The following is a 22568-nucleotide window of genomic DNA, read 5'->3' as shown; positions in this document are numbered from 1 at the left end:
TATAGAGCATGGAGTTTACAAAGCATGTGTTACAATACTAAGTAAGGACTTAGGTCACACACTAGCAGGCTTCTAGCCATTGAGGGTGGACTTCTCTTTCACAATCATCATCTTGAAAACTAGGAAATGAAATTTCAGCCTCTTAACTACAGGTGGGGAGAACGGGATCTCAATCCCCTTTTTGGCCATGATTGGGAACATGATGTTTTAAACTGCCCAAGACGCCATAATATTATTACTTGTAAAGGACAAAAATATACCCTCATCCTCTCTTTTAAGAGTTAAGCCAAACGGGCTTAACTCTTAAATGACCCAGGCAGGAAACCACCCCTTTGTAAGTTATGTCTTCTAGGAAGTTTAAGAAGTGATATAAAGCCTACACATCATCAGCTTTGTCTCTGACCATTGCTTATAGTCACCCCATGAAGTCATTATATTTTTCTTATGCGTTCAATAATTTTATTAGTTTTATTGAAGATGCTTGGTGTTACTAAGACATATTGTTTCTTTTTTTCATTTTAATGTATCACCCCTACATACACGTTTGAGTATTTAGGGAAGACATAAAATGGCATCCAGGTTGGAGGGATTGTTTTGTTCCTGCTTGGATAAAATAGTAGACTTCTGTGGTCACTATCTGGATGGATGATGAGTAGGTGGGTTTAACTGTCTTGTTTCGTTTGTCTTCTTTTATTTTTGAGACAAGGTATCATGCAGATCAGGCTAGCCTCCAATTCTCTGTAGCTGAAGCTAACCTTGACCTCCTAATCCTCCCATCTCTAGCTCCCAGTGCTAAGATCATGGGCATGTGCCACCATGCCAGGTTTATGCAGTATGGAGGATAAGAATTCAGGGACCCATACAGGCTGGGCAAACATTCTGTCAACTAAGCTACAACCACAGCCCTTTTGGCTTTGCTTTAGATTTTTTGAGGCATGCTAGAAAAACAAGAAAAATTAAGGGAACACGAGAAGGAGAAGGAGCCTCTCACTCTGGAATCTTGATTAAAGCTTTATTGTCTAGGAAGCAAGAATTCCAACACAAATGACATTTCCTGTAAATGTCGCCATCATTGAAATGTCATTCCTCTCACAGATAGATACATTATATTAAAGTAACCATGGCCCTGGCTTAAGGCTTGAGTGTGTATGTGACCTGGAATGGGGCCTCATTTTTCCTCTGGACGTTGTAAGAGAATCTCAAAAGACTGTTAGCTTTGTGTAGTAAAGGTGTCTTCTTGCCTTCCTATGATCTAAACCGTAATTATCAATAGGGTCCTCAACCTCTCTTGGAAGAAAACAGCTTCAACACCCAACAAAGCTCTCTATGTGACTATTGTAAAGGCAGTGAAATGTGACTTCCTCTTAGAGAATCCCACACCTGCCCCTGTTCTAGGGTGTGCTTTAACTTTCTGAGCTCCTCCTTCTCTGAACCCCGAATTTTAAATACCTTTATTACACCCAACTTTGTACCACATTGTCCAGTCCTGGCACTTTTTCCACATTGAAGGCACGAATCCCAGTTTGGCTCCAAAAGATTAAGGACACTTACTGAGTTGCTGAGGGTGACGTTAGGGAACATTGTTATTGTCCCCAAACAGCACACACAGAACCTCATGTGACCCAAGCTGGTAATGAAGTTGCTGTGTAGTAAGTCTGGCTTCTGGTCCTCCCGTGTGCTGGGACTCCAGGTGGGTGTACCACCATGCCTGGCTACTTCTGGATTTTTGATATCTGAAAATGTCTATCATAAAAAGGAGTGTTTCTAAGTTTGAAGCATATAAAATGCTGGCATTCGTTATACTTTTTCTTAATGTGTGTGAATGCTGACTATAGATTTGTCTGTTCACCGTGTGTGTGCAATGCCCAAAGAAGAGGGAGCTGGATCCCCTAAAACCAGAATTACTGATAGTGATGAGCACCGTGTGAGTGTTGGAACCCAGCTCCTTCGGAAAAGCATCCAGTACTCTTAACCGCTGAGCCGTCTCTCCGGGTTTTCGCTGACTATAAGAGATTGGAATATGTGGGTTCTGATCCTCCCTCTGAATTTTTGTTGTGCGCATTTCATATTCATTGTGCCAATCTTAAAACTTTTTAGGGAAGAGGGGGCAAGTACAGTGCTCATCTTTTCCCACCGTGCCTAGGGGATGGGTGACCTCAGTCACATGTCACTATATTCTTTCCAACCAGAATCAGCAGGCCTTCTCTCTGTAAGCTTCATCGTGGTGCCAGACTGTATTTAAGGAGCTAGAGCCTGAAAGGCAGGTGTGTCTGTTTTCCTAATGCCACAGCTACATATTTACCGGCATTTCTGACTGAACACTCAATGTTTTCCGGAGCCAGATCGGGTCCTCCACAGCATGGGACTTAACTTTAAATTCCAATAAAGTTTCTTTTTCTTTCTTTTTTTTTTCTTTTCTTTCTTTTTTGGGGGGTTTGTTTGTTTGTTTGTTTTGTTTACCTTCCTTCCTGATTCTCTCCCTTCCCCTTCCCTCTTCCCCTCCCCCTCTCCTCCCTCCTCTTCCTCCTTTCCTCCTTTTCCTTCTCTATACCTTTTTTCTCCTCCCTCTTCCTCTTCCCCCGTCTTTCCTCCTCCTTTTTCTATCCTTTCTCCCCCCTCTCTCCCTTCACCCCTCTTCCATCTCAAACACTTAGCTTTTTTTTTTTTTTTTCTTGAGTTGGAAAAGTACAGCTGGAAAAAGACAAAGTGTCCTGGGCCTGGGCCACTACCAGCGCCACAGCAGGCAGGCAGCCAGGAGCAGCTGTGTAGAAGCCAGAAGCCAGGAGCAGCTACTTGGAGCCTGAGTGCACCAGGAAAGTGACCTGGGTGTAGAATCTACCATCCGCCCAGAACTGCCGGTTGGCTGCACTTGGCGACACCTACGCAGTAGCCCAGGGACGCAGAGCGCGGACAGTCAAGATCAGGGCTACCTAGAGGAAACTCTGAACGTTGCAATCCGAACTTCTGAAGGTCAGCAGCCAGGACAGGTGAAAAGTGAACGAGGCTGAAGTCAGGTGTGGGCGCGAAGCGGCAGAGTGGACCCAAAGGAGTTTGCCTCTGCAGTGAAGACAGCTTTAAGGAATGAAAAGGGAGATTGCCGGCTTGTACGGGTGAGGGCTCCGCGCTTCGGGGGGACAGGAACAGCTTACTGGGGAGGGGGCATCACTGCAGGCTGCTGGGGCTTCTTCCAAAGCAGGGGTGGGGATGCTGAGTCACGGATCTGTCACCACTTCGCACCTCTCTGCAATCCCGGGGGCTAAAGCAAAAGCGAAAGCGAATACTCCTGGAAGCCGGCTAGTCCCAGAGCTGAGCTCGCCACCTCCCAGGGACCCTAACCTTGCATCCCGGTGGGTCACTTTGAGGGACGGTCGGCCATGGTCTCGCCGCAGCTCCGGGGCTATGGAGTCCACGCCTTCCCGGTGTTGCTGCTGCTGCTGCTGCTGCTACTGCTGTTACTCCCGCTGCGGGTGACGCCGGGTAGGGAGCGTCATGCGCCGGAACAGGGGAGCAGAGGGGGACTCCAACGCCCAGCTGAATTTGATCCCTATTGGGAGGTCTCATCTTCCCAGAGCCGAGCCAGGAGTCCAGCTGGAAAGGATCGCGGCGGGTCTTGGGGGCAGAGGGGACTGATGGGGGGAGACACGTGGAGGGAGCCTGGGAGAGCGCAGATAAGAGAGTGGTCCCTTGCCCTGCTCTAGGCTGGCTCCCTAGTCACGCGTGCAAGGGGTCGAGCGACCCCACTGATGTTTCGGTGACTTAGGGAGAGCAGGTCTGACAAGCTCCGCAAGAGTTAGGGAACTTACAAAAATGAGTGTGTGTGCCTCTGCCAGCCCACCCGCACAGCTGTGTGGTGCTTGGGGTTCCCCTCATGACTTTCAGGTCAAAGTAAATTAGATGGAAGGCACTGGGCAAAGTACTGGGCTCCGCGGGAGGAAGAAAACGTGTGGGGCAGGCAGGTTGCGCATCTGAACTCTGGGAAACAAGTCCCAGGTTCTCAAGTGCGCTGGCAACTCGGAGCTGGGATGGTTGAAGAGGGGGTGTTGCATGTTCCAGATGTGTCGCCTAGATCTAATCCCGGGAAGAATGAGTGAGACTCCTAGTTTTGTTCTGATAGGTTTAGAAGGAAAGAGAAAGAACAGATAGGTCTAGCAACGTCCCAAACTCGGGACGTTGCATTTTTTTTTATAATCATGAAATTCTTCAGAGTCTGATAAAAATCTATGTACTCCCTGTACAGAAATGTGCGTGAAAGCACATGCTTGCAAATATGAACATGATTTGGGGATGAGGACAATGAAGTCATCCATGGACTTTCCTGTGACTTAACAATTCCTTAGTCCCGAGTGTGTTCTAAAACAAGATTTCCGGGTGATGGGCATCTGACCCAGTCTCCTTGGGACTTGGTCATAGTTATCCTACTCAGACTTGCGCCTGGGGTTGGCTCTGTAGGGATGTTATGGAGTTTCATTTTTCCAAGGCTGTGATTCTTGGGTCCCCACCCTCCATCTGTAAAGCTGGGTTTTGTTGGTAAATTCCTCTTAATTGGATAGCAGAGAATGGTCCTGGGATGCCAGAAATAGCCTGCAGATATTTCAAACAGTCTGAAAGTGAATGTAGTTTCAGTCCAGCTCAGCTTAGAGGAAGCACCTCCCTGTTGCCTGAAGAAGGTCTCTCTGCAGCTCTGTTTCATCTGGTGCCATCAGCTAGCACCCGAATCTTGGTTTTTAAGAACAGCCTTATTGGTTCATAACTGACTTCAGTAAAACTGCATATATTTAAGTTGTACAGTTCTTTGTGTCTCAGGATGAAAGTTACACTCTTGAAACTATTGCTATAACCAAGACAGGGATACACCCATCACTATGAAGTTCCCTGTGTCCTCCAAAACCCTTATCTCCTGCCTAACTCTGCAACAGTTTATCTTTTTCTCTTTGGATTTATTGCACTTTCTAGTATTTTATATAAATGGAGTTATTCAGCATGTTGCTCTTTCTTGTACGGCTTATTTAGCTCGGTCATTATTCTTTGTTCATGTTGTAACTGTGTCAACAGTAAACTAGCACCAAATGTAACAGAGTATTTTTATAATCCCAGCACTCTGAAGGCTGAAGCAGGAGGATCTCTAGTTCAAAGATAGTCTGGGCTACTTACTAAGACCTAAAAACATAAACAAACAAACAAATAGGTGGCTACTAAGAAGATGGCTCAGTGGGTAAAAATACTTGCCACCCAGATTTGAGGACCTGAACCCATGGGAGTGGATGCACAGCACAGAAGAATTCCAGGTGTGTGTGTGTGTGTGTGTGTGTGTGTGTGTGTGTGTATGAGAGAGAGAGAGACAGACAGACAGACAGACAGACAGACTCAAACAATATGGCAGGCAAAGAATGACTCTACTCCCTTACCTCAGCTTCCTCAGTGCTAGGATTGTGTGAATGTGTGTGCTATCATACCCAGCTAAACTATTATTTATTTTTAGAACTGTGAGTCAGCATTAGTTGCCTCCTGACTGTTGGGTATTTAAGTTGTCTCAGCGTAGTAGTATTTAAGAGGCAACATGTTAGGAAACTGTATTCATTCTCCTCCTCCTCTTCCTCCTCCCTCTCCTCTCCTTGAGACAGGGTCTTACTGTGTAGCACTGGCTGACCTAGAACTCTCTTTGTAGATCAGGCTGTCCATGATAGAGATCTGCTTCCCAAGTGTGCACCACTATGCCTGGCCCTGGTAATTCTCTTTCTTAGAGAATCCCTTCACATGTGTTCAAGAAATGACATTAGTGTCATTTGTCACATATGGTAGTAGATGTTACTAGAAGGCTTTCTCCTTGGGAGCCTTGATACTCTTTTAGGGGACTTTAGGGGTGGTGGAGGAAGTACATTGCTAGGCTGCACAGTGGACATATGATCCGGGCATGTAGGAAACAAACGAGTCAGGAGAGCCTGAGGGCTGCAAGTGAGATTGCAGCTTCTGCAATAGTTCAGTGAGTGACAAAGAAATCCTGAAGCGGAGCTGGTGTCTCTGGGAAACGGGAGCAAGTAAAATCCTCCTGAGTCCACACAGTACAGAACAGATTTTATTCTACAACATGTAGCCACCCAGCCTTCTGACCCTTGAAGCTTCTGACCCAGTTAAGGAACTTGAGGGCAAAGGAATGGATGAGTTCTTGGGGCAACAAGCTGAGTGAGTACAGCCTGTACTTATTGCACCATGAGGAAGTGTGATGGGTTGGCTGGAGCTTCAGCCAGGAAGAAAAATAGGTTACTGGAAACCTAGATGCCCTGACTGTTTGGGCATGTTGGGTTCAGAGTGAGATTCTGGTAGGCAAGGGCCACATTTTCTCTTCTCTGTGTCTTAGTACCTATCAGTTTTCAAATGGGAGACTCCAGGAAAGAAAATGCTGAGATGAATCCTGACTCCATGTAAAGAATGGGAGGGGCATGCTAACCTGACCACTCTGGAACTCCAGATATAAGAGTAGGCCAGGGATTCTTGCCCATCTTAGACTCTAAACCAACTTGATAAAGAAGCCTGATCCACAGGTTCTGGGAAACAGAAAGAGGTGTCACCTCATGCTTCATGCTAATGATTTCTAGGACCGGCTACATAAGAACTTTGAAAGTAGCAGAACTCTAAGTCCCAGCTTCCATAACTTTATCCGATATATGTCTTCATAAGCTCCCAACTTAGAAATACCTGTGGTATACGTATAAGGGGCTTAGAACTGGGTAAGGAGTTCTAGGGAACTGTGAAATACTCGTACCATCTTCATGGTACTTGAAATCTACCAGACAAGATGAGACTTGTTTACATTAGATATCTCCCATCCAAGTATCAACCAGACTCGACCTTGCTTAGCTTCCAAGACCAGACAAGCCCTATCGAGTTCAGCATGGTATGGCTGTAGACTTACATCAGATATCTAAGGATATATATATCCTTAGATTATAGTATTAAAAGGTATAATTAAGGCTGAAGGGAATGAAAAGTTATTATTGCAACAAAATATATTGCTTCTAATGTAACTGTGAAACCATCTAGCTTTGTAAATTAAATAACTCACCACCACTTGGCTGTTTGGGTTGGCTGCAGTATTTTGATAACCTCACGCATTCAAATATCAATGATTCCTATGTTTATCTTTGAGGACCATTCACTATTGAAAGACTTAATATAGGGTTTTTTTTTTTTTTTTTTTTAGCAGAAACTCAAAGTAGCTAATGCAAAGCCCTCTTAGTACAAAACACTCAGAAAATGATCAGAATAACATAAATATCTCTTTAAATTGAGGGCTGGTAAAAGATAATTTTACTGTTCAAAACAAACATAATAACAATACATTGGTGTATTATAGTGTATGTAAAAGGAAAATGGCTGATAGCAATAACAACACAAAGGCTGGGAAAGGATATATAGAGAATAGTCACTAAGGGTGTGTGTGTGTGTGTGTGTGTGTGTGTGTGTGTGTGTGTGTGTGTGTGTGTACTGCCCAAAGGAGAACGATTGATGTCCTGCTCAGTAACTCCCTGCCTCATTCCTTTGTCATATGGTCTCTTGCTGAACCTGGAGCTAGGCAGCCAGAGATCCTCTTGTCTCCCCACCCCCAGTTCTGGGGTTACACATGCACACAACCACACACAACCACACCTAACATTCTTACGTGAGTGCTGGGGATTTGAACTCAGATATTCACACTTGGGCAGCAAGAGCTCCTACTGGCTGAGCCATCTCTCCAGCCTTGTTTAGGTTCTTATGCTGTAGGTGTGAGGTAATATAATATCACTTGGTGGTAAACGGGGGTCCCTTAAAGCAACCTCTAAAATAATACAATAACAAAGCTGGGTATGGTGACTCATGCTTGTAATCATGCCGCTGGTGGCTGCAGAGTCACTTTTCTTTATTGGTGCAGCCACTGGTAAGTTGCCCATTCTCATGTAAATAACTCCACACCCATCCTCAAGTAAGCAACTGTACTAAAACTCTGTGTGTCAGCAGATAAAAGTACAGGTTACTCTTCCACAAGACTTAGGTTCACAACCATCTGTAACTCCAATTCCAAGGTGTCCAGCACCCTCTTCTGGCTCTACAGACACACTGGGCATGTATACAGTGAATAGACATCCATGTAGGCAAAAATACCATATACATTAAATATCTTGTCTTCGGTCACATATGTCTTAGTTGGGGGTTTTGATTGCTGTGATGAAATGCCACAAGCAAAAAGCAAGTCAAAGATGAACAAGTTTATTCAGCTTTCATTTCAACACCACAATTTATTATCAAACTAAGTCACGACAGGAACTCAAATGGGGCAGAAACCCAAAGGCAGGAACTGAGCAGAGGCCATGAAGGAGTGCAACCCTCTCTCCCAGCAACAGGTCAACCCCTGTGACACACAGTAACCCTCTTTCCCCTAGTTCCTGCTCAGATCTCTTAGCCAAGAGTTGGCTGTGCTTGCTGAAGAGGTCACCAAGGTCTGTTGTCCGATAGTTTCTGAACCACCACGTTTTCCACCTTGACCTTTTGTACTGCCCAGGAACTGACCTTGTGCACTACCGTGTGACCACTCCCTAACTGAGCTGTGCCTCCATGTGGGACAGACAGGCTGCAGCTTTTAGCACGGAGAGGGGACAGATGTGTGGGACTGTACAAGCTGTGGATCACCAGTGTGTGGGTCACAAGGGTGGGTTCAGATGCCCTCTACTCAGTAAAAGCAGTATATGGTTACACTCGTCAGGGTGTGCCTGGGCATCCTAATACCAGCTTCTGGGTGTGCCTGGACAGACCAGCTGCTGTCCCATTGGCAGAAAGATCTACACTGAGCTCACTGTGTGGGAATTGATTTGTTTTCCTCTAGCCTTGTTCATTTTTTACTCTGTTTTTTTTTTTTTTTTTTTTTAAGACTCCAAATCACGCAGGACTCATTAAATTGAGGGTAATAATTAGGTCTGTAAGGAGGGGAGGAAGAACCAAGGAGTTTGTGGACAGGGACTCTCTCATGTAGGGGCTTTTCTTACTGGGCACAGTAGGTACCTGGATGTTCACAATCTGCCTCATCGTGCACTTATAATTAACTTTTAAGACTGGCAGAGAGAAAGAGAGAGAGAGAGAGAGAGAGAGAGAGAGAGAGAGGAGGGGGGAAAGAAAGAAGGAAGGATAAGAGGAGAGGAGAGGAAAGGAGAGGAAAGGAAAAAGAAAATGCCTTACTGGTCTGCCTACTACCAATCTTATGGAGCCATTTTCTTAGTTGAGAGGTTCCCACTTCTCATCTAACTTTTGCATGTGTCGAGTTGACATAAAACACGTAGCACAGTATATATTTTAAAAAGACATGAAGTGAATGAAGGCCTTTTTTTAAAGGAAGAAGAGGATTGGAGTAAGTCTCCAGGTGAGAAGAGGAAGTCCTTGGAGAGTGAATAGTATCAAAACACGTTATATACATGCCTGAAACTATCCAAGAATAAATCAGAGTATTTTTAAAAATTAAACCCTTAGCACATCTGACAAAAGCTATACAAGACTAGTATGCTGGAAGCTCAAGGTGAGATGTCTCAGCTGGTAAAGTTGCTTGTTGGTAAGATGGAAGAATCCCGAAACAAGAGAACTCACTCCTGAAACTGTCCTCTGACTTACATACACACACACACACACACACACACACACACACTATATACAATACAAAAATTAAATAGTATAAAGTGCTTTTAATAGAAAACATGAAAGACTTAAATCAAAACAGATACTGTGTTCAGGTTTTGAGAAGACTTAATATTACTAAGGTATCAGTTTTTCCCCGAGCTGACCCTCAATGATAACATTGTTGCTGTGGGATTCAGCATGAAGTTGATGTTCTGCGTCTACAATTCAGTAAAAGGCACAGAATCAAAGAGTCAACTTTGAAAGCAATTAACAGAGGTTTACATGCAGGCACACACAAAACAAATAAATAAGTGTCAAAAAACTTTTAACAGAAGGGTTGGAAATGTCAATTTAGACTTAGGGAGAAATATGCTGAGAAATTAATATAGCACCTTCTTAGGAAACTACAGTAGTGAGTTTTGGGGGGTGGGGGGATTGAGATGGTCTCATGTAGCCCAGGCTAGACTCCAATTGTCTATGTAGCTCAAAATAGCCTTGGATTTCTAGTCCTCTTGTTTCTACCTCCTGAGTGCTGGGGTCACAGGCATGCATCACTGTACCTTTAATCTCCCAGCAGAGGTAGGCAGATCTCTGTGAGTTAGAGGCCAGCCTGGTCTACATAGTGAGTTCCAGGGTAGACAAAGCTACACAGAGAAACCTTGTCTCAAAAACAAAACAAAACGTACCTGGTTTTAATACAGCGTTGAAATCAAACCTAGGAGTTCATACACACTTGCCGAGCACTCTACCCACGAGGCAGAGAAAGAATGTGTGCTTAAAACCAATTACAGGAGGAGACTGGAGAGATGGATGCTTGGACGAAGTCTGGGGTAGCAAAGGGAAGAAGGACTGCAGAGAGGTGTTGGGCCGTGCTGAGGACAGAGGAGAGGATGGAGGAGGATCGACAGACCGCAGATGAGCAGACTCTAGGTCACGTTCACTTCTCTTTTTGTTAGCTCTTCTGTTTCCGTCATTCGCTCACTTCATTACTTTTTAAGATTTATTTATTTTATATTTTATTTGTGTGTAGGTATATGTCTGTGTGAGTGTCTGCTATGTGCTGTGTACATATCCAAGAGGGCCAGAAGATGGTATTAGGTCCTCTGGAGCTGGAGTTACAGGTAGTCATGAGCCCCCTGACGTGGATGCTGGAGACTATATTCAGGTCCTCTGGAAGAACAGCATTTGCTCTGAACCACTGAGCCATCTTTTCAGCTCCAACTTAAAAAAAAAAAAAAAAATCCCATCCTATCAGGCCGACTTCACAAGGTTCTGATGAGAGGAGCTCCCCTGCTTGCCAGCAATGAGCATGTCCTGCAGAGCCACAGTGACTGAGTCCTCTCACAGGAACATTCTGGAAATGTATCGACTCCTGTTGACCAGACTGGACTGCTTGTCCTGCTTTTCCTCGTATCCGTCTGGCTAATTCTTGCTCACCCTTGAGCTTTTTCACAACGGCACTTTTTCAGGCATTGCGGTTAGACCACAATATCTTATCGCTCCCAGCTGTGTCCGTCTGCTTCATTTTTACACCCTGTACAGCATGTTCCAGGGGCAGGAGATGTGTGGTCCAGATGTGTGGAAGGACCAAGCAGAATTTACAGCAGTGTCAGCCATCAGGAAAAGGATGTTCTGTGCAGAGCGTGTTACCTCTGCAGTTCCAAAGGCAGGAAATGCCCTGTTCGAGAAAGGGGTTCTTAGGTTCCTCTACCTCCAAGGTTTCAAAATGACCCATGGCAGGGCCTACCAGTTCTCAGGGAGAGGGGAAGCAAAACAAACTGTGATCTCATAGGATCCCTGCTGGCCCAAGAAAAGACAATAGCATTAAGAAACAGGCTTAGAGCAAAGAAGAAAAAGAGTAGATGTCTTCCTCTAGCCTTTTCCCTGGGGAGTTCACAAGTCTCTGGAGATAGTGATCTATAGCTGGAAAATGTCCAGCCACAAATAATGTAATAGCTCTCCCACAAGTCCAAAGGTCCAGGCATTCATAGTTCAGGGAACATTTTATAAAAGATCAGGCCTAGAATGTTTCATTGGATTCTCCATTCTGGTCTGCTGCCAAATGTTCTTAAGGTTATTTGAACTGGCCTTTATGATGGTTCCTTCCCACCCCACACCATTACCCCACCCCTAAGTATTTCCCAAGCAATGTAACATTCAGCTATGTACCCCAAATGCAGATTTAAAAGTTTGGAAACACGGAGCTAAACACATGGAACCGACAAGCTGCACACACATGCACGCACACCCTCTCCCCTCCCTATACACACACACTGTGGGGTGTAGATTTTAGAGAATTAGGTAGGAGAATAAGATCTACTTATTCTCAGCACAGCCACTGAGATGGGACAGTGGGTACAGGTACTTGCTGCCAAGCCTGATGACCTGAGTTCGACCACCTTAGCACCTGCATGATGGAAAGAGACAACTGACTCTCACAGCTTGCCCCCCCCCCACTTCCATATGTGTGCTGTGGTATGACTCCAACACATGAACACACACACACACACACACACACACACACACACACACACGTAAATAAATAAATGTATTTTTTAAGTTAAAGCCCTAGAATAGAAGTTTAGGAGATCATAAAGACAAATGTGTAGAAGAAATCTCCAATTATGGACTCAGTGCCATGGCCTGGAAGATAGTGTGACAGGCTGCTGCTGGTCACATTTTTGTGTCATAAACAACGCACCATTTGCTCCCCTGCACTTGTGGACAGCAGCAGTTCCCAAAGCACAGTTCCTGGACCTGCAGGGCCTACATCGTCTGGAACTTGGAAATACAGATTCTTGGGCTCTGCCTCAGAGGCCCCAGCTCAGTAGCTTTGGGTTAGAGCCAACTAGTTTTATCAAGCTCTACAGATGGATCCATACATAACTCCTGAGCATCATTGAAAAAGTGGACCTGAGGTGACAGGCAGAAGGCAGCAGAGCAAAGATTCCACGAGGCAGTGATGAGCTCGCCCTAGGAAACAAAGCTACGGCTAAGGCTCCGAATACAGACCAAGCAGAATTAACAGCACAGGGCCCTGGTCGAGGAAGAAGGAACTCTAAACACTGTGAATAGGTGGTTAATAAGAAGAGGGGGTGGCAAGTCAGCACTCGGAAACCACAACTAGAGGAGTAACTAAAGGAAAATGTCCTCACCAACTCACAGTCTTGGCTGAACTGTCGAGAAGGATCCTGGTAGAACACTTGAATAGCAAGTGCAAGGCCCTGAGTTTGATCCATAGCACTAAAGAAGAGAATGAGGAGGAGGAGGAGGAGGAGGAGGAAGAGGAGGAAGAAGAAGAGAAAAAGGAGGAGGAGAAAGAGAAGAAGGATGAAGAGGAGGAAAAAGAGGAGGAAGGAGGAGAATGAAGAGAAGGAGGAGAAAAAAGGAAGAAGAGGAGGAAAATGAAGAGAAGGAGGAAGAGGAAAAGGAAGATGAGTATGAAACGGAAGAGAAAAAAGAGGAAGAGGAAAAGGAGGAGGAAGAGGAAGAAGAGGAGGAGGAGTTCTTAGAACAGTTAATTTTCTGTTGCAATAATAGAATACCTGAGATTGTGGTTCATAGAGAGTCAAAATGTATTTAGCTTGTGCTGCTATAAACCGGGAAATCCTGGCATGGGACAGTCTCCACGCATTCTAAATTATATAATGCATTCTCGGCCACGGGTGGGTTAGTTATACAATGTTAAGTGGAATTATGACCTGGTTATTGTTTCCATTTAGAAAATAAGCATGACATAAGGGAATGTGAACTGTGTGTCAAGTTGACAAGATGTTAACTTGTGATAAGATATTCTAGATTGTCAACTTGATGTCATCTGAGATCAACTAAAACCCAAGCCACTGGGCACACCTGTGAGGGAGTTTCTTGGTTGGCTCTTCTGAGCCACACCTCTGGTGGCAACCCACATGAAAGAACATGAAAGGAAGAAGCATCTGCCTTTTGTCTGGTTGCCCGCACTCTGGCTGGCAAGTTCATCTGTTCAGTTTCTCAGACATTCCTTCGCTGGTATCTTCAGGGATCTATTGTAGACTGAGGACCAGCACCTCTCCAGCACTTCCCGGGGACTCTAGTACCAGATGGGTATGCTGATACGTTCAGTCTCGTGAACTGAACAACTACCTTTCTCTCAGGAGGCAGCCATTGGTGACTGTGTTATAATTATTGCTAACACGTTCTCCAGTTTAAAGCCTCTCCAGTGATAAGTCCTGGATCTTTTTTTTAAATCTTGATGTATGTAATGCTCAGAGTTGAAAGAATCCTGGAGGAGAATACTTCAAGACTTAGAAGATAAGACATGATAACTTAAATAAAAATGCTCTAAAAGGAAGTCAGGCAACCACTGTGTAACTGGAGACGAAGAGGAACGAAAGTCCAAGATGGGGCTGGAGAGATAGCTCAGCAGGTGACAGCCCTTGCTGCTCTTGCAGAAGACCCAGGCTCAGTTCCCAGCACCCACATGGTGGCTCACAACCATCTCTAATGTTAGATTCCAAGTGCCAGGGGATCTAACACCCTCTCTGACCTTCTCTGAGAATAATGCACACGCCACACACACACATGTTCAGGTAAAACACTTAAATACATCAAGTAAAATTTAAAAATCCAAAGCCGGGCAGTGGTGGCACACGCCTTTAATCCCAGCACTTGGGAGGCAGAGGTGGGTGGGTTTCTGAGTTCAAGGCCAGCCTGGTCTACAGAGTGAGTTCCAGGACAGCCAAAGCTATACAGAGAAACCCTGTCTTAAAAAAAAAAAAATTTAAAAATCCAAAAGGGGTTAAAAAGAAGTCAAACCAGCACCTGAGCTGAGAAATGGCTCGGTGGTTAAGAACACTGGCTGCTTGTCCGTAGGACCTGGGTTTGATTCCCAGCACCCACAAAGCAGTTAAAAATCATATGTAGCTCCAGCTCTAGGAGATCTGACAAACTCTTCCCTGGGCACATGTGGTTCACATATATTCAGGCAAAATACCCATACACAAAGGTTTGTTTTTTGTTTGTCTTGTGTTGCTGTTGTTGTTGTTGTTTTGAGACAGAATCTATGTAGTCCTGGCTGTCCTGGAACTTGCCGTGTAGACCAGGCTAGCTTCTTCTTTTTTTTTTGGTTTTTCGAGACAGGGTTTCTCTGTGTAGTCCTGGCTGTCCTGGAACTCACTTTGTAGACCAGGCTGGCCTCAAACTCAGAAATCCACCTGCCTCTGCCTCCCAAGTGCTGAGATTAAAGGCATGTGCCACCACCGCCCGGCTCAGGCTAGCTTCTAAATAAAAAAAAAAAAATCCTCCTGCCTCTGGCTCCTGAGTGCTGGGGTTAAAAAGAAGTCAAACCAGCTATGATGTAGAAGTAGCCAACTTTTTGGACCCCTCATCTATTTCTAGAGCCCTCGAACATCGAACATCGAACATCATGTTCTAAAACTCCTCACTTCTGAGCCACAGAGCTCTCCCGCCGCAGCTGGTCTTAGCTGGAGTTTTGCAGTGTGGGTCTGATTCTGGCTATCATGAGAGCTGACCTATCTGGGGCAGTTCGTCTTTGGGACAGTTCATCTTGTTCCTAGTTTCTTCTTGAAAACGTGAAATAATCAGAGAAACTGACTACATATAAGAAATAAAACAAACCAGACTAAATCACATGGCGGGGGTGGGTTCACACTCCAGCTTGTTACTGAGGAAAAGTGTTTATCATTCTTTCCATTGCTTGTTTTAAACAAGGCCTTAATTGTAGCCCTAGATGGCCTGGAACTCACTAAGTAGACCAGGCTGGCCTCAAACTTACAGAGCTCTGCCTGCCTCTGCCTGCCTCTTCCTGCCTCTGCCTGCCTCTGCCTGCCTCTGCCTGCCTCTGCCTGCCTCTGCCTCCTGAGTACTGAGATTAAAAGATTGAGCCTCCACACCAAGCCTAACTATAATTCTTCCCATATGTATCTGAACATTTAGTATTTCCAGATACTGTTCTACCATCAAGAATACAACGTTGATCAAAGTAGACTCAGCCAAATACAGAGAGGAAAGATCACAGAACTTTAGGACCCAGGTTACCAGCTAAGCAAATACAGGTTGTCCTAGAAGGTAAACATAGCAGTTTGCAAAGAAGGGTGGCGGGAGGTAGTCAGCTGAAAATGTGGTGGGTTCTGAGATCCCAATAACAGGGCCGGATCCTTTAATTATGGGGAACCAAAAGGGAAAGCATTTAGAAGAGCAGATTCTGACAAAAAACCTTGTAGCCTTCTTAATAAATTTGTTTTTTTTTTCCCCCTGTGAGAGTAGCAGTCTGCAAGGAAGTGTCAAGTCAAGTATACCTGGCTAACAATTATGGGGGTTTCTGGTGGTGGCACACAAGGACACCGATCTGGAGACTCTTGCCATTGATCAAAGTCAACAATGTGACATCCCTCAAACAAGCTTGATCCAAGTGGGGAAAGATAATAGCTTCAAGAGATATCATGAGCTTGGAAGGAACAGAGAGGGTTTGCTGATGGCTCTTGGGTATCCAGCTGGACTGAATGGATGGAATTTAAAGGAAACTCCTAGGAGACTTTCAGATAGTGGGTGTCCTTTCTCACCATATCCATGTGTTTGTGCCTGGCTTCTACACTATGGAGCCTGTGGGATACGCTCAACCCTAGCTACAGAGCTATTTCTTGGGCTCCCAGGAGGACACCCATGAGTAAACCCAGTCTTCTCTCTTTCCCCTCTCCTGTACTTTGTAGGCACCACATGTCCAACCCCCATATCTATTGAGCATGCAGACATCCGGGTCAAGAATTACAGTGTGAACTCCAGAGAGAGGTATGTCTGTAACTCTGGTTTCAAGCGGAAAGCTGGCACATCCACCCTGACTGAGTGTGTGATCAACAAGAACACAAACGTTGCCCACTGGACAACTCCCAACCTCAAGTGCATCAGTAAGTAGCCAGTCTCCACACTGTCCCCTGCTTCCAACCGAGGCTGGACAGAGAGCAGAGCCAACCTGTGGGAGCCAGAGAGATCTGTTCTAAGATCTGGAGCTAACTAAGCCAGTAGGGCATGAAGCAGCACCCCCACCCCCATGGGAATATGTCGCGGCCCGAGCTGCCTCACATTTGGGAGCCAAAATGTCTCGGACCGTTCTGTCAGTGTTCGAACCCGCACTGCCAAAAGCCTTGGGGACTAACTTGTTAGCCCACACTGCCCCAAGCTGCTCCAGTCGGCAGGTTGGGGTTCAACAAGAGAGAGAGTGAGGACGTACATGAAGAATGGAGACCAGACAGAGTGTGATTCAATCCCATTTATTCTTCAGTCTCTTTTTCTCCAAGTCCCAAGTCTTGAGTTCCTAGTCCCTAGTTCCTAGTCCCTACTTCCTCCAAGTTCCAAGTTCTTTTTCCAAGTGCCTAGTTCCTAATGTCTAATTCCAAGTTCTTCTGAGTTCTCTAGTCCAAGTGTCTTCTTCCTCAATGCCTAATTCCTACTCCAAGTTGTACTCCAAGTTGTACTCTAAATTGTTCTCTCTAGAGCCAAGTGTCTTCTACCTAATGTCAAATAATCTGTTCTTTTCTCTGTCTGCCTCTAGCCTTTTATATGTCTTACTTCTAAGCCACGCCTTCAGGTCACGCCTTTAATCACGCCCTTAGGTCTTGTCTCTAAATCTGATCTCTAAGTCACACCCTTACGTCACACACCTTTAAGTCTCACACACCCAAGGGAAGATCCTGGGTATCTAAAGCAAGATGTTATCAGAATGTGCTCAGCTGTTGTAGGCTGTTGTAAACAAGTCTCTTGTCATATGGCTCAAGATGGCTGCAAGGATGATAGCTGACTTCTGTCGGCTCCCCACAGGAATACATGGGCAATGGGTCCTGTTACCCAATCCTGGTTCATCTCCTATCTCTGCCATTTAGCCATTTTGTGTCCTTGGGAAAACCCTTGGAACTCTGACTGGTCACCCAGAAAATGAACCTGATGTCAACAGTGGCTTGTAGGATTAAGTGGAACCTGGTAAACACCATCAGTGTGTGTTTTGCCCTGACAGTAGCAGGAGGTTTGTCTATGGATGAGGCTGTGTGCTCAAACTCACCACCCTGAGAGTTTTATGGATCTCTAACAAGGCAGAAGTCTGTGGGAGAACACACACTGATCTTGTTTACTGGAACCTGGGAAATTGGGTAAACCTAACAAACAGAATAGCCCTTGATTACCCACCTCTAGTGTCCAATTAATGCTCAAAAACAATAATAAAAACAATCTAGGAGGTGATGGTGCATGCCTGTAATCCCAGCACGCTGGAGGCAGATGCATCTCTAAGGTCCAGTCCCAGCCTGAACAATAAAGAACAACAAAACAAGGAAGGCTGTGAGAATTGACTTAAAAAAAAAAAAAAAGTCACCCACAGTCGGATGAAGGCCAACATTCTTGGGATGGAAGCTACTTGGTGGTATGCTTACAGGAACACCAACCCCCATTCTGCTCCCTAGATAAAATAAAAAAAAGTGGCCCATAGTCTTCCAGGAGAGTACTGTTCAAGCAAGAATCCACTGTGCATTGCCTGGGAGAAGAAGCCTTTTTAGGCTCATGATTTGGTTCATGGTCCATCACCAAAAAGCCAAGAGGCTAAGTCTACAGTGGATGGGGTTGTGAGAAGCTGGGCCTAGCTACGACTTTCAAAGGCCCAGCCCTGATGACCTCCTTCCTCCAGCCGGACTCCACCTCCTGAAGGTTGCATAGCCTTTGAAGGAATGCTTCAGGCTAGGGACCCAGCCTTTAGAACCGGGGAATCATAGTCCAGATCCAAACGGTAACACTCAGGTTTCTTTAAACCCTTACATCTTTTGGTGATGAAATCCAGGATAGAAAGGTGCTGTAAATAAAGGCAAGAGGGAAAGGAGGAAAGAAAGGAGATGCAATCAGAATATTTTAAAATTACGTTTGTTTAGTTAATCTATCTGGGTAGGAGGCAGCACAGTTTGTAAGGGGGAGATCAAATCTGCAGGAGTTGTTTCTTTCCTGCCATGCTGGGCCCAGGAATTTGTATGCCTGTCTTCAGGCTTGATGGCAAGCATGCTGCCCACTGAGTCCTCTTGTTTTTTTCCTTTGTGTGTGTGTGTCCTTGTTTATATGTATGTGTTGTATCTGTATACACATATATATGTGGGGGGACAGTGTGCATGTATGTACATGCCCATGTATGTGAGGACCGGGGGTCTACCTTAGGATGTCCTTTGCTGTTCCTCTTTATCCTTTTTTTTTTTTTTTTTTTTGACACACCATATCTCACTGAACCCAGCACTTACTGACTGGCTGAGCAGCGAGCTGTGCAGAGCTGCCTGCCTCCACTCCCTGCCAACAGCAATAAGGATGCAGACCTGGGCCATCACGCTCAGAGTTTTACAAGTGTATTGGGGATCGGAACCCAGATCCGTATGCTTGTACCACAGCATCGATCCGGCCCTGTTATTGGGATCTCAGAACCCAAAGGCTGGTGAGATCTTTAAGTCAGCCTCATCTGATCCAAAGGTTTTGCTCCATGGTCATTTTACCACCACTGGCTCCCTTCACTGTTTTCCCCTAGCTCTTGTGGGCTGAATAGTTTCCCTAAATAAGTGAACTCTGCTGAGTGATACTTTGTTTTCCCCATGAAAGCTACTATTGATAAAATTGATGCCATGTGTTTCATTTCATACTAAAATATTTTCCGACTGACTTGTGGAAGATACTAGAAAAGCAGTTTAAAGACTCAAAAGTTTACATTTGAGTTGAAAAACCCATATCCACTTCCTGTGAATTGTCCCTGGAAGCCAGAAATGAATGTGCATTGATTCATTGATTTTTTTTTTTTTTGTAGCTAGTTCTGAAACTGCCCCAGATTCTGCCCTAAGCAATCATAAATGCCATGTGACTGTTCTTTCTCTAGGAGACCCCTCCCTGGCTCACTACAGCCCAGTGCCAACAGTAGTGACGCCAAAGGTGACCTCACAGTCAGAAAGCTCCTCCCCTCCTGAAAAAGGTAGGAACCCTGGGAAAATGTGAAGCACTAACACCTACCCTGCGCCCTTGACATAGATGCCATAGCCCACTGCTGATCGCTGCAAACCCAGGCAACAGAACTTTATAAGAGTCAGAACTTACAGCTGGTTACACCTGGATGGTAGTGGTGCACACCTTTAATTCCAGCACTTGGGAGGCAGAGGCAGGTGGATCTCTGAGTTTGAGGTCAGTCTGGTCTACAAAGCAAGTTCCAGAACAGCCAGAGCTACACAGAGAAACCCTGCCTCCAAAGCCCAAAACCAAATCAAAACAAAAAGATTCAGAACTTATAGTGGCTTAGGTTTTTTTTTTTAAGTCAGTTATTTGATATCCAGCATTCACATGTGCGTAATTCATAATGGCTTAGGATCAGCCATTACTACATCAGACCATAGTTATCTGTAGATACTCACCTTTATGGAGAACTGAGAAACATCTGAGGTTTGATCTCATGGTTGTTTCCCCAAGGTGGGGCTTTCCCACATGGCACAGGAAAGCCAAAGCAGGAGCATGTGTGTGTCAATTCACATCTCTCTGGCTCACCAGGCAGCAGGATGAGCCAGAATACAAGCCCTGTATGTGTAGCAAGCTAAACTGTACCAGAGAAGCCTGGGGCCATAGAACCTGCATGTCTTATAATTGGTGGCAAACACACAAATAAAGACAGTGTGAGGGACTCGCTGGAGAGCTTTTACTTTTTTAAGTGGCAGGGTTGGGAGTAGGTTGAGGCATGGTCTCTCTGTGTAGCTCTGGGTGTCCTAGAACTCACTCTGTAGATCAGGCTGGCCTCAAAAATTACAGAGATTCATATGCCTCTGCCTCTTGAGTACTGGGATTAAAGGTGTGTGCCACCAAGTCCAACTTCCCAATCTTCACCATTAACAAATTAATTTGGATGCTGGTCCTAGTGTCTTTTCTGTTGCTGGGTTAAAATATCCTGAGAGAATGCAACCTAAGGGAGAAAGGTTTTGTTTTACCTTACCTTTCCAGGTCAGAAGCTTGATGGGAAAGTCACAACAGGAGGAGCTTGAAGTAGTCAGTCACATCACCCCCACAGTCAAGAGCAGAAAGAAAGGAAAGCCTGCATGTTCATAAGCATAATTTTGCTCTGCTCAGTTTTTCTGCCCCCCCCTTTTTAAAAAATGTTTATTTATTTGTTTATTTTATGTATGTGAATACATTGTAGCTGTCTTCAGACACACCAGAAGAGAGCATCAGATTCCATTACAGATGGCTGTGAGCCGCCATGTGGTTGCTAGGAATTGAACTCAGGACCTCTGGAAAAGCAGTCAGTGCTCTTAACCCTGAGCCATCTCTCCAGCCCCAGTTTATCCACTCTTAAGAGAGCACAGGAGATCCTGCCTATGGAATGGAGCCACCAACGGTGGGATGGGTCTTCCCACATCAATTAACTTAGTCAAGACAATCCCCCACAGACATGCTCACACGCCAAACCAGTGTAGACAATTTAAGTGTCAAGTTAAAGCTAACCATCACATGGCTGTAATAAAGAAATATTGCATGAACGTCACCCCCTCTCAGTCCTGCCTTTCTTCTCTGCTTCCTTTCTGACAGGGTCTCACTATGGATCCCTGGCTAGCTACAAACTCATCCTCCAGAACGCTCAGACTATATGTGCCACTGAATCCAGCTCAATGTACTTCACTTGAGTGTTGTGTAGGCTAACTCAATGCCTTCAGCACTTGTCTCAATATTAACATTTGAAACCTGTGCCCTCCACCTTGTGATACTCTTATTTCCCACTAAGTGCTTTGTTCTTTTTGTTACATTATCCCGTTTGTGGCTTCTCGTTTCTTCCTTCTACTCCCAAATATGGAAACCTGTGTTCAATCATCCTAACTCACTCAACTGGTCAGACCTTCCCACACGCTGTGGCTCAGTCTTCAATACACAAGCAACTTACTGAAAAACTCTGGGCTAAGATTGGAGAATCAACAACACTGGAAGCTTCCCCTATTCTAAGGCATCCCAGGGTGAGGACTTTTGTTCTAAGGAGGATGGAGAGGTTTCTCAATTCCATGCCACTGAGCAGCATAGAAGGCTCCAGCTCAAAAATGAATAGTAATAAAATAGGACTGGCACTATAGGTCACTGGTAGTTTCCCCATGTTTCCCTAGCATGCATATGGCTCTAGGTTCAACTTCCAGTACTATTAGGAAAAATAATAATATAAAAATAAAACAGGATCTCTTCTGGTGAATATGTTACATGTAAACAGAAGTGGTAGAAACTTGACTTACTTAAGATGGAAGAGATCCCCAAGTTCCTTTGGTATGAATCACACCATGTTTATTCAAGAGACAAAAATGATCAACTTGTCTCCCTCGGCCTTTCCTCTGTGTCCCAAATATTTGGTCAGATGTTCTTCATTGAGACAAAAATGTACAATCCTAATCTTGGACACTAATGGGTACGGTCACGGGTACTTGGGTGTGAGCGCTCTGCAGGGTTGGTCGTTTAGGGAGGGAGAGATGCACAGGAGCAGCGCCAATGGACTGAAGGGTCTGAGCATTTCTGACATGGTGAATGGCTAAGAGAGGATGGGAGGGGAGCAGGACACACCATGCCTCTGGAGCACCAGAGTGCCTTCCACACTTTACTCAGACTGAATTTCCCAAGCTAGATTTTGCCACAGTGTAAGACCCATTTTCAATGGGAAGGGAATAGAGATCAGGGAAGTGGTAGGCCACTTTACAGTTTAGGGGCATCCATCTGCCAGTGATGAACAAGGAAGACAGGAACCTAAACCCAGGCACCCTCGGTGCCAACAGGAAATAAATCAGAATAGTCTTCTCAGATACTGCCTAGGGCATTCGGGGAAGCTGGACTAAAGCTTCTTATTTCAAAATGTCATGCCAATATGTAAATAGTCAGGTGCAATGGCATACACCTTTGATCTCAGCACTCAGGAGACA

The 22568-nt window shown here is 45.1% G+C and overlaps 1 protein-coding gene and 1 long non-coding RNA gene across 9 annotated transcripts in view; one reads left to right on the top strand and one right to left on the bottom strand.

The window, feature by feature from the left end:
- Positions 1 to 2920: 2920 nt before the first annotated feature.
- LOC143443350 (uncharacterized) lies at positions 2921 to 3472 on the bottom strand. Of its 2 annotated transcripts, XR_013112260.1 has the most exons (3): positions 3337 to 3465; positions 3150 to 3256; positions 2921 to 3057 (listed from the first exon to the last, which is right to left on the bottom strand). It is a non-coding gene; the product is annotated as an uncharacterized LOC143443350 (long non-coding RNA). The 2 variants fall into 2 exon arrangements; XR_013112259.1 differs by lacking the exon at positions 3150 to 3256 and having other exon boundaries at positions 2921 to 3072; positions 3337 to 3472.
- The window catches only part of Il15ra (interleukin 15 receptor subunit alpha), a 31294-nt gene continuing 11693 nt past the window's right edge, over positions 2968 to 22568 (top strand). For 2 of the 7 annotated variants that reach the window (XM_034510381.2, XM_034510379.2), the window contains exons 1-3: positions 3344 to 3477; positions 16344 to 16538; positions 19520 to 19612. In XM_034510381.2, coding sequence (XP_034366272.1) covers positions 3375 to 3477; positions 16344 to 16538; positions 19520 to 19612 — 391 coding nt within the window. In that variant the 5' untranslated portion in view covers positions 3344 to 3374. Of the gene's footprint in view, positions 3111 to 3343; positions 3478 to 15581; positions 15703 to 16343; positions 16539 to 19519; positions 19632 to 20630; positions 20953 to 22568 lie in introns of those variants that run through there. The other 5 variants (XM_034510382.2, XM_076939411.1, XM_076939415.1 and 2 more) reach the window with 4 other exon arrangements.

Source organism: Arvicanthis niloticus, chromosome 8 (assembly GCF_011762505.2).
Source record: "Arvicanthis niloticus isolate mArvNil1 chromosome 8, mArvNil1.pat.X, whole genome shotgun sequence".
In the NCBI taxonomy this organism is placed as follows: domain Eukaryota; kingdom Metazoa; phylum Chordata; class Mammalia; order Rodentia; family Muridae; genus Arvicanthis; species Arvicanthis niloticus.
This window is presented reverse-complemented; position numbering and strand designations above follow the sequence as displayed.